This window comes from Pelodiscus sinensis, chromosome 5 (assembly GCF_049634645.1).
Source record: "Pelodiscus sinensis isolate JC-2024 chromosome 5, ASM4963464v1, whole genome shotgun sequence".
In the NCBI taxonomy this organism is placed as follows: domain Eukaryota; kingdom Metazoa; phylum Chordata; order Testudines; family Trionychidae; genus Pelodiscus; species Pelodiscus sinensis.
In genome coordinates, this window is record NC_134715.1 from 111577852 (window position 1) to 111590169 (window position 12318).

Here is a 12318-nt window from a genome sequence, read left to right on the forward strand (position 1 = left end):
CAGCAGTAGCGATATTTGTTACTATATTACTGAAGCAAAGAGGAGCCAACCGTTTTAAGTAGGGGTTAGACAAATGCTTGTTAGAGTTTGTCTACACTGCATATTTATTTCAAAGTAAGCTATTTTGGAAGAAATACTCCAAAATAGCTAATTTTGAAATAGCCAGTCTACACTACAGGGAAGCCTAAAAAATAATCCAAGGCAGGCTTCCCTAATGTGGACGTGCTACTTTGAATTAGAGCCTCAGGAGGCACTGGGGAGTAATTACTTTGAAAGGCCCTGGAGAGGAGCTATTGCGAAATAGCAGCAGTGGAGCATCCAAACTACTGCTATTCTGAAATAGCTATTTCATAATAAGCATTATTCCTCGTGGAATGAGGTTTGCAGATTTTGAAATAAGCCATCTGTTATTTTGAAATTATTTTAAAAAATCATGGAATTGCAAGACATTTGCATTGTTATTTTGAAATAACATCAATGTAGACGTACATCCTTAGGGATGATCTAAGTGTGCTTGGTCCTGCCTCAGTACGGGGCAGGGGAGGGGGGACTAGCGGACCTCCTAAAGTCTCTTATAGGTCTACATTTTTATGATTGACGCAAGAGATGTTAGAGTATAACCAATAATGCTTATTGGTTAATGGTCTCGGTTGCACTCAGATGGCTCCTGGGGAGGTGGCTTCACTGTGGCAGGTAGGGTTGCCAGGTGTCTGGTTTTCTACCAGACAGTCTGGTATTTGCACCGTCTGTCCGGTAGAAAAATTCAGAAAATACCGGACAGGTGCAATGTCCGGTATTTTGTGAATTCCCGGCTGGGCGCCGGAGAGAAGCCTGGCAGGGGCGGGGGAGCGACTGGGAGGCGGAGCGCGATTGCCTTTGGGAGCCCTGCAGTCGCACACAAAAGCTGGGTCGGGTGGGGTGGGGGCCAGGACTCCCAGCCACTCCTCCCACCCCCACCCCCTGGCTGGCTTTTGCACAGGACCAGAGGCTCCCAGTGCCAATCGTGGCCCCGCATCCCAGCTGGGAGCCTCTGGTTGCGAGCAAAAGCCGGGTGGGGGGAGTGGCTCCCAGCCCTGCACCCGCCCCCACCTGGCTTCTGTTGGCAAGTAAAGGGAGCGCTTGCTGGGGGTCGGCTGCGGCCAGTGACTGTACCCCCCCTCGCCAGGTCTGCTTCCTGTCCCTCTTCCTCTGTCCCCCCCATCATCCCCTCCAGCCCCACAGCCCCCGATCCTCCCCCAGCTCTGCATCCCACCCCCTCTTCCTGCCGGCCAGCCCGACGGCCCCCGGACCCCCTCCCGCCATCCCTGCTTCCTGCCCCCCTGTCTCCAGGCCCCCTTTTCCTGCCAGCCAACCCCCGGAAGCCCCCCTGCCAGCTCTGCTTCCTGCCCCCTTCCTCCGGGCACCCCCATCCTCCCCTCCAGCCCCGCAGCCCCCGATCCCCCCCCCAGCTCTGCTTCCCACCCCCTCTTCCTGCCGGACAGCGCTGCAGCCCCTGGATACCCGCCAGCCCCGCCAGCTCTGCTTCTCACCCCCCTGCCGGCTAGCCCCGCCCCGCTCCCAGCTAGTTCCCCCCCATCTCTCTCCATGTTCGTTTTTTTAGCAGGGTCTACCTGGCAACCCTAGCAGCAGGGCAGTGAAATGACCTCTCCTCCCCTCCCCAGGTGGGCTAGGGCTGACAGACAGAAAGTTTCAGCGGTTACACGGTTACCCTACTACACAATTTTTAACATCCCTAATTGATGCCCTACTTTGATAGGCAAATGCAGTATGAGACAGTATCTCCACGAAGGAGCATGAAAAGACAGGCACAGGGCAAGAAGAAAACCGAGGAACAGAAAGGTGAAATGACTTGCTCAAGATCACACAGCAGGCCAATAACAGACACAAGAAAAGAAACTAGGTTTTCTGATTTCTAGTCTAGTGATGTAACTGCCGGACCTAACTCCCTCTCACTCCAAAGGAAACCATTTTACTTAGTAAACTCTGTTCTCAGTGGCAAATGTGTACAAAACTAAAAGCAATGTTACTTTCTGAAATAATTAAACTATTCAATTAACATAATTCTGCCCTCAGAGCTGTGCACACAATTCTCACTGGGAGCCCACGAAAAAAAGGTTTTTTATGTGTCTTCCTAAAAGCAGAATTTTGTCATTCAGATATAAAGCAAATTATAACTCATTTAACAGGTTTCAGTCTTAAACTAACTATTAATAATTCCAGTCCAATGTAAGATTTCAGAAAAGCATGAATAATTGAAGAGCTTTGTAAACACCAACTACCTAAATATAAAAAAGCCTTATACTTCAAAGACACAATCTGCCAGTAAAGCATTTAACATTCAGACTGCATTAAAATGTTTCTAATTGGTGCTTTGTTCTTAAATGAGTTTCCATTAAATTGTAACACAATCAAGTCAAGGGCCCCAATTCTATAGAACAATAATATCAAGATTTGCCTATGATCAATTACTATAAACCAAAATAATGTAATAGTGTTAATTTATTCTATCCAAGTTCTTTTTCACATTCATCAGTGTACTCTCTAAGCATCTTCCACACAGGGATAAAATCCAGTCTTATTATGAAGGGATGTGTATGCTAAAACTTAGTGTAATCAAACTGGAGCTGATCAATAAATTAAAAAAATATTTAAATTAAAATTTCTACATTGGTTATATTTTGTGAATGTTCTCAATATTACTGATCTTTTTAAAATCAAACTCATGTCTGAATCTTTTATTTAAAGAAATACCATGTTTGCTTACTGAAAATCCATGGTCTCAGTAAAATTTCTGCTAATTTTGAAAACAATTTCCATATGAATTTCAATCAAAATAGTTCAATCAAAATAATCTGGAGCATGTTGTGAGAAGTACAAGAGTTTCATTATCTACATAGTTTTTTATGAAAAGTTTCATTTTCGATATTGCTGGGTTTGGGGTTGTTTTTGTTTTGTTTTTTTTACAAAAAATAAATATTTGTAAGTACTTTCAATTAAACAAATATGAAAAAATAGCATATTATATAGGATTTTTTTTCTATTATATTGGAAATGAGGTATGATGAATTATGGCCCAATCCCATATAATTTTTACCACTTTTTAAGGTCTTGTTTGCATCTTGCGCCTCCTCATAACTTTCAGTATTAAGCCTTTAGAACAAGGGTGGGCAAAAGGGCCTCTGTGGGCCAGATCTGGCCCACCAAGCAAATTGATCCAGCCCGCAAAGGCCCTGCTGCTCCTTTACCCCCAAGCCAATTGGAGCCTGGGGGCGGGGGAGTGCACGAAACTTCCTCCCGTCCTGCGAGGAGCATGCTGCACTTCAAAGTGCTACGCGCTCCTCACAGAGCGGGAGGAGACGTCACCGACTCCCCTGCCCCCAAGCCCTGACTGCAATGTTTCCTCTGCCCTCCCCTCCCCCCCCCCCGCCCTGCGAGGCGCACACGGCACTTCAAAGTGCTATATGCTCAGGCAGGGCGGGGGCAGGGTGAAGGAAGCTTCATGCAGCTCCCCTGTCCCCAGGCCTTGATTGGCCTGGGGGTGGGGAGAGCACGTGTGAAGCCTCCTCCCACTCTGTGAGGAGCGCGTAGCACTTTGAAGTGTCGCATGCTCCTCACAGGGTGGGGATTAGCGTCGTGGGAAGAGGCTTCAGGCGCTCCCCCCACACCCAAGCCAATCAGGGCCGGGGTCAGGGGAACTGCACGAAGCTTCCTTCTCCGTGCCCCGGCCCTGCAAAGGGCAGACAGCACATCAAAGTGCCACGTGCTCCTTGCAGGGCGGGAGGAGGCTTTGAGAGTCCCCCGCCCCAAGTCCTGACTGGCTTGGTGGCGGGGGGGAGCGCCTGAAGACTCCTCCTTACCTACCCCCACCCTGTAAGGAGCACGTGGCAGGGTGCAGCACAAGGAAGCAGCGTGGGTGCCTAGTGGGAAGGGAGGGGCTCCCCTACCCTTAGACCAATCATGGTCTGTGGGTGGGGTAGCCCAGAAGCATCCTGGTCCCACCTCTTCTGATTTAGCCCCCCCCCCCTTCCAGGCGGCCTGGGGGCACTTCAAAACTTTTTGAAGTGGCCCCTGGCCAAAACTTATTGCCCACCCTTGCCTTAGAAGTTAATTTGGTGGCTTATTTCAAAGCCTTTGAATAGCAGGATTTAACTAAACTATTATGATCACCATAATTAATGAGACACCATCTTTTTTAATATATTGTCTTTTAAAATTTTGTAAGCCACCTCGAATATTTTAAATAGAGAGGCGGGGTAAAAATATTTTAAAATAAATAAATATATTCTCCAACCCTGAAATGACAGCAAACAGATGGATTTCTACTCTTATGAAACAACCAGTTGACTTCGTAAGCATAGATCAAAAGCATGTTATCAGTTACAAAGTTTAGAACCCTATCACTTTATATTGAACTGCAAAACAAAAATATTGGAAAATTAAAATATCAATAAAATCATTGCTATATAGGCGAAAGTTTGCTCTGAACATTTTGCCGTTACTATTTCAACTGGATTCACTAAATCCCATATATTTATATTATGCACAATAACCTAGGTATCAGATACATGAAAACCAATTGTAGTCTGATTACAGACTATCTTCTCTGCTCCCTCTTCTATACGTTCAGGGGACAGAGATGTAAAAGAAAAAGCTTTTTGCCAAAATGGAAGAGACTACAAATGGCTACATACCTCCAAGGAGGTAGATCTTGCATTTACAATAACCTCAATTACTGGTCATCATTAGAGACTGAATTTTGGAACTCCAGTGTTAAGAAGATGCATTTTTAAAGTGTAGTAGACTTTAACCTCTGAGGATCAGCCAGTAGAAGGGGTTGAATGACAAATGAAGTAAAAAAAAAAAAGTGACCCCCTTTAAGAGAAAGCTGAAATGGAGGCAGCTATCAGTCACAAAAACAAACACAGTATGCTGGAATTTAAGAGGTGCTGCCACAGTCTGGCAAGCAGTGGGTGCAGAAACCCGAAAGTCCACTCTTCGATATTAATATATGTTACTTCTTCACCACATCCACACTCATACAAACCATACTAGGGATGTAAGTGACTAGTTGACTATCCGATAAGCATAAGCTCAATTAGTCACTTCTCCCCTCTCCTCCTTGCTGCCTCTATGAGAGGCAGCAAGGGGGAGCAAGAACCTGTGCTGGGGAGAGCCAACTTAAAAGCCCCCCACTGCATACCAGCCTTTTAAATGTATTAAGACCCAAAAGGCTGAAGCACAGCAGAGGGGACCCCATGCAAGATGGAACAGCTGATTTCTGGCTCACACCAGGTCCCCATCACTGCGCTTCTGCTTTTTAAATGTATTAAAAGCCCGTAGGCTCTTAATACATTTAAAAGGCTGGAGTGCAGCATGGGCAGGTGGAACCCAGCACAAGCCGGGAACAACTCTTCTGGCTTGCTCCAGGTCCCCCGCCCGCCCATTGCACTTCAGCCTTTTAAACGTATTAATAGCCTGCTGGCTCTTAGTACATTTAAATGGCAAAGCTCCAGGGGCTGGCAACTAACCCGATTATAGCTCTCCAGCATATCGACTAGTCAATGGAAATTCCATCGACTCGTCGATTAGTTGATTAAACTAAATTTAACATCCCTCAACCATATTGATGTCAGTGTCAGAATGACAGCAGATTGTAAGATCCTCAGGGCAGGGGCCATGTCTTATGTGTAAAGTGCCAAGTTCAGAGCTGACGTTCAGTTACCAAAAGAAAAAAAATTTACACATTTAACAATATATACAGTAATTCTAATTTTGCCCTTTCTCCACAAACCACATACTTTGAATCCGTAAAGAAATTTGCAATCTGTTTTTCCTAAAACTAACATCAGCAAAGCTTTTCGTTATCTTGATTATTTCTGGTATTCAAAAATTCATTTGTTTACTATATTTGTTTCTCTTTCCCCTTGGAGTTATTATGTGTTCTCAAAAGCAGACATCACACCAAAAAACAACCTAAAGTCCCTTCAATTACACACACCAATGAACAAACAAAGGTAGTAATTTTACTGCACTTCAATTTACAATGTTACCATTAGCTTTTCTTGTTCCAAAGTCAAAGACACTATGGGAATAAATCAGAGGGAAAAGGTAGGATAACACAGAAAAAAATAGGATGCTTTTCAGCAGAAACTCTGATGCTGTATGGGAGTATTATGTTACTACTGAAATCCTTGGTAACTAAAATTAAATTATTCTATCCACAATAGGAATGTTAAATGTAGGTTATTTTAGTAATTAAGTAATTGATAGAATTTTTATCAACTATTTGATCACTCAATAGGAGAAGGTAGTCCCGCTCAATACTGGCTCATGCCGGGACCAAACTCCGCTGATGCTCTGAAATTTAAAAGACAGTAGGAGCCGAGCAGCCTGCCCCACCGTTCGCTCCTACTATGTTTTAAATTGTAAAGCCACCGCGGGACTGTGCCGGGCTGTCTACCCACCTGGCTCCTACTAGGGAAGTTGGGACCCACCATGGACAGGGGCTGCTGCCGGCAGGGGCTGCTTCACGGGCAGCAGCTCCTCTCTGCACGTGTCCCAGTGGGAAGTTGCCGGAGCATCATTTCCTACTCCCCCTTCCCCGCTGCTTCCTCCGAAGGGGGAACAGGAGGGGAGGGGAGACAATGCTGGGGAGGGGGGGAACCGGCTTTTAAGCTTAAGCTTATTGGGTAGTCAACTACTTGACTACTCTCTTACATCCCTAGTGCACAGTATGTCAGGACAGTAAAACTATGACATGCTGTTGTATTGATACAGACACAAAATAAGCATTAATTACCTTATAGATCACAGTCCTCTCTGATATTTAAGGGAGTACTAGAAAGGTCCTATCATGGTGTGAGCCTCACAAACCTCTTTTAATAACACCCAGGTCACAGAGCAGAGTAGTGGAAGAGTCACATCTTAATATTTTACAGAAGTAAAAGGTCAAATGAGCTACAAGAGACTGCAATTTTAAAAAAAAAGTGCCAAATTCTAGGGATGTTAAGAAGCAGGTAATTTATTAATTGTTTAGTTGCCAAAATTTTGTCGACTACATGATTAATTGATAAGGGTTAGCACTGCTCCCACGCAGTCCCAGCTCATGCTGGGTCCTGGCATCAAACCTGGCTGTGGCTGTGCACTACAACCACTTTAAGAGCTGGCGTGCAGGCAGGCTGGCTCAGTCTGACTCACACTAGGTCCTGGAATCAACCCCTGACTCTACTGAAGCAGGGACTGATGCCAGAACCCAGCATGAGCTGGGACTGAGCTAGACTGTTGGGCCAGCCCACTAAAAAATTTACTTGCACAGCCACCAGAATGAGAGGAGGGCCTAAGACCAAACTCTGACTCAACTTTGAACTCAAGATCAGCAAGCACTCAGGGCCTGGATCCTAGACCCTGCTGAATGAGCGATACTGTGACTCAGGTTCAAGCCCTATCGGTCTGCAATGTGAATGCAGCTAATGTAACAGACCCAGGTCAGGACTTCTTATTCCAGTCTGGACACGTGAGCACAGATCTGAGTCTCAGGTCCAGCAACCAATGGTAAATCCATGTTTACAGTGCAGCGTAGATGCTTCAGTATGTGCTTGTAATGACCAAGTCCACAAGCTGGAGTCTCACAGATCCAGGTTTACCATGAAGTGCAGATGTAGCTATAGTGACTGAGAAACAGAGGTGCCTCACGGCTTATTATATAGCAAACTTTTTAGAAGCATCTGGCTCCCAGGATTCTCCAGCACTTCAAGGTTTAGAACAATTGGAAGGACAAGTAAAATGAATACCTACCTGTCATACCGAAGCGGTCTCTTTTTTTTTGAATCCACAGCTTATCTGTAACAACCTACAGTTAACACAAAAGATAAGTGACTACAAACCCAGGATCTTATTTACAAAATACATTTCTAATATTGATTATTCTGAGTCTCAAACTGGAGACGTGCTTTACACTAAAGTAAAAATTCTCATTTCTGTACTCAAAACTCAAGATTGTGGGAATTAGCTATGACTAGCGAAAAGAGTACCGGACCTGGGATCTACATTCTTATGTCTTGGTTCTACCATCAACCTCCTGTTCAAAGTCAGATCTCTAGTAAGTCACTAACTTGTTCCTCTCCTGCCCTTTGTTTAATCTGAGCGTAAGCTTTCTGAGGCACATGTATTGTCTGTCCCCTACTAAGTATATGTACGTGTCTAACATAAGGGGACCCAACTTCAGTTATCACTCTAGGAATGATTGTCATCACCATAAGACTTCTGAAGAGCAGCACTGTATTATAGACATCTGTCAGGGATGGTGTAGACGGAGCTTGGTCCTGCCTTGAGGGCGGGGGGCTGGACTCGATGACCTCTCGAGGTCCCTTCCAGTCCTATTATTCTATGATTCTATGATTCTATGATTAAGAAACAAAAACTTCTTATAAAATAACCTGTCTGCCACTTTTCAAAATGTTGAACCCCAAGGGTTTGAGAAAATCATCTTATCCCATTCTGCTACTTCGCCCTTAACTCTGCACATTCTCATAGCTAATGACTTAGATGATGGATAACATTGTTCACTAACATATGTTGTATGTCCAGCCTGCCAAAAAATAAATGTAGGATTTTCTTTAAAGTACAATTATGGTCAGAAAAGCAGCACTATACAAAAAATCACCACAGTCAAATACTCTACTTTCTCTGTTTCAAGTCAATGTATTTTATGGATACAAACCTGTTTTTACTCTCAATGGTGCAGGAACAAATATCAGTCAAGAAAAGCAAACTGCATTCTGTTTGGCCTCACTCATCAACAGATTTATTCAATAAATAACTGATGAGTATGAAAGAAGCAGAAAGAACTCAATTTGCCTTTCGGGATTAAGCAAGGGCAGGAAATCAAAAATACTTCCTGTTAACTGATCACATTTAATCTGGAGTAAATTAAATTAATGGAGATTGCCTATCTCCTAAAACTGGAAGGGACCTTGAAAGGTCATCAAGTCCAGTCCCCTGCCTTCACAGCAGGACCAGGTACCATCCCTGACAAATTTTTGCCCCAAATAGCCTGCACAAGGATTGAACTCACAACCCTAGCTTTAGCAAGCCAATGCTCAAACCACTGAGCTATCCCTCCCCCCTAACTACTATGCCATTGTTTTCTGGTCACATTTTAAATTTACATTAGAAGCCTAATTTCTGGCAAAGATTTCTAAACTTCAGTAAAATGTATTTTCTATAAATGCCATTTGTCAAATGTGAATTAAAGTGATCTGCAATCACTTACAAATGCAATCCACAATTTCAGTGTATAATGAAAAATATTAACTACAAAACTCAGCTTATGAAAGTCAGTAAACTACATACTTCATAATGAAGTTAAAATAGAGATGTGTTTTCGTGACTCAGGAAATGATTTACTGGTATGCAGTGGCATTGGAACAATTTTTATAGTGGGAGTGCTAAAAGCCATTGAATCAAACTGTAAATCTCGTATATGATGAAAACCACTGTGAGCCACAGAGTGTTACCACAAACCCCAGTACTCCTAGTTCCAGCACCCTTGCTGATATGTAATCATTGATTTTTTTTCCCCTGGGAAAACGATGGTTTGGTCAGGGCAGCGTGATAAGATTTGGAATGTTAGCATATAGTCGTTTAAATAATTAATTGATAAGCCTGGTCTTATCAGTTAATCCAAACGACTACATGCACCTCCCCCCAGGGAGAGGTGGAACCTGATGCCCATGGGAAACCAGCTTAAAAGCCAGCTCCCTACATGTGCTGGTTCCCGCAGAGCCACCTGCCTCCCCCCCCCCCCCCCCCCACAGCAGCATGGGGGCAGGCGGAAAATGGTTCTGGGGGGAGTTATCTTAAAAGCCAGCTCCCCACTAGCAAAAAATCCCATGGAGCCACTTGCCCCACTACTCCCATGCTGCTGCCTCTGATGCAGAGGCAGCAGCACAGGGGGACGGGAGAGCAGGCAGGATGTCGAAGCAGCCTCTGTCCACAGCAGGCCCAGGCTTGCCGCAGACAGAGGCTGCTCTGTGGGACAGTAGCATCTGTCTGCGGGGAGCCTGGGCTCCCCACAGCCTGGGGCTGCTGTCACCCTGGGCTGCTGCCTCTGTATCAGATGCAACAGCGCGGGGTGTCAGGCGGGAGCCAGTCTACCTGGGGAGCAAATTTTTAAACAAGATCTCCATGCAGGCCAACTCCACCTGCCACAGGGGGCTCCCTGGGAGTGGAGCTGGGAGCACCCTGGCTACCGTCCCCATTTCTGGGGAGTATTTTAGTAACTGTGTAATTGCTGAAAAGTTTTGCAACTTCACAATTACTAAAATAAATATTATCTAGCATCTCTAGTAACGGCTAATGTATTGAGGATCTAAATTATATGAAGAAATCAAAACAGGATACACGGTCCTCTTAAATAAAATGTACTTCTCTGCATACAAAAGTTCAGCTCTCAGAACTATTTCTCTCCCCTCCTCTCCTCCTCAATTAACAGAGCAAACGGAAGAGGGCACACAAATTAAAACCTCACAGCTTCACAGAGGATGGGCTGAGTTGACTCTTCACTGAGGTAATACTATCCTACTAGAAGAATAAACTGACTCTCAAATTAAGTCTGAAAATGGCTGTATCTGCACTAGGAAATTAAACAAATGCTAAAACTGTCTATGTCCATAGTAAGGAATTGTTTAAGTTCCCCAACGAAGTCACTACCATTGTAGCTGGGATAACTGGTACAGACTAGGGATGTTAAAATGTGTTTAAGCAATTGTGCAATTGCTGAAAATTTCAGCAGTTACACGTGAGCTGGTTCATGCCGACTCCATGCACAGACCAGCTCCTGCCTGTCTCCCACCCCCTGCACTGCTGCATCTGATAGAGAAGTGGAAACCCATGGATATAAAGCAGATATCCACAAATTTTGCAGGGTTCCAGATACAAAATTTTATCTGCATTAGGAATAATAAGCCACGGATATCCATAATCCAGTTGCAGATACCTATGGATATAAATATAAAGTGTCTATCCACAAATTTGCAGGGCTCTAGTTACCAGTCTTGGCTGTCTATTGTAGATTATTGTGTTGAGCCTTCCAATTTCTACCACATCATGAAAGAGGTACTTCTCTGAACTCCAGACAGTAAAGGGCTACTTACTATTCTCAATGAGAAGAGGACACGTAAGAGACTCAGGGTATGTCTAGACTACATTGTTTTTTTGAAAAAAACCTGCCCTTTTTTCAAAGAATCTTCACTGCAATCACGTTCTTTCAAAATTAAATCGAAAGAATGCAGGGCAGTTTTTTGACATTGGTAAACCTCAAATTACAAGGAAGAACACCTTTTTCAAAAGAGCACTTTCAAAAAAAGCCACGTGTGGACGCAGAACAGGGACATTTTTCAAAAGAAGAGGAAATCGAAAAAATCACAGGTACCCTGGTGGCCATTCTGTGAATAGCAATCAGGACTTTCTTTCGAGAGAGTGTCCATGCCATCTGGATGCTCTCTTTCGAAAAAGCAGATCGCTTTTTCGATCCAGTTTTGAGGTATGGATGCTCTCTTTCAAAAGCTTTTTCAAAAGAGCACTTTCGAAAATGCTTCTTTCAAAAGAAGCTTGCAGTCTAGACATACCCTCAGTAATTTTAGTCTGTGAATGTGAAGCTTCAAGACACATGGATTTCACCAGCATGAAACCGTGGTGTTATCCACTGTTTTAGCTCATACCTGGAGTGCTTTGTTTGTTTGTTCACAATAATTTACCTTTAAAAACTCCTGGAACAAATTACCTGTCTAATTCTCCTCTTTATAATTCAGAGCATAAGACTTTTTGGAAACAATTGCCGACATTTGATAAGGTCTCGCATGATATTCTTATTGATAAACTAGCCAAATATAACTTAGATAGGGCCACCATAAGGTGGGTGCATAATTGGCTGGATAACCGTAGTCAGAGAGTTGTTGTTAACTGTTCTAAATCCTGCTGGAAAGGGATAACAAGTGGAGTTCCTCAAGGGTCTGTTTTGGGACCCGTACTGTTCAATATCTTCATCAATGATGTAGATATTGGGATAGAGAGTACGCTTATTAAGTTTGCAGATGATACCAAACTGGGTGGGGTTGCGACTTCTTTGGAGGATAGGGACATAATTCAAAATGACCTTAGCAAGTTAGAGAAATGGTCAGAGGTAAACAGGATGAGGTTTAATAAAGAGAAATGCAAAGTGCTCCACTTAGGAAGGAACAATCAGTTCCATACATACAAGATGGGAAGCGACTGTCTAGGAAGGAGCATGGCAGAAAGGGATCTAGGGGTCATAGTGGA

At 44.0% G+C, this 12318-nt stretch overlaps 1 protein-coding gene across 3 annotated transcripts in view; it reads right to left on the bottom strand.

Annotated features, from left to right (window-relative positions):
* Nucleotides 1-12318, bottom strand: part of EVC2 (EvC ciliary complex subunit 2) — a 156110-nt gene that overhangs the window by 141373 nt on the left and 2419 nt on the right. For all 3 annotated transcript variants that reach the window (XM_075930754.1, XM_075930753.1, XM_075930752.1), the window contains exon 2: nucleotides 7795-7849. In XM_075930754.1, coding sequence (XP_075786869.1) covers nucleotides 7795-7849 — 55 coding nt within the window. The remainder of the gene's footprint in view (nucleotides 1-7794; nucleotides 7850-12318) is intronic.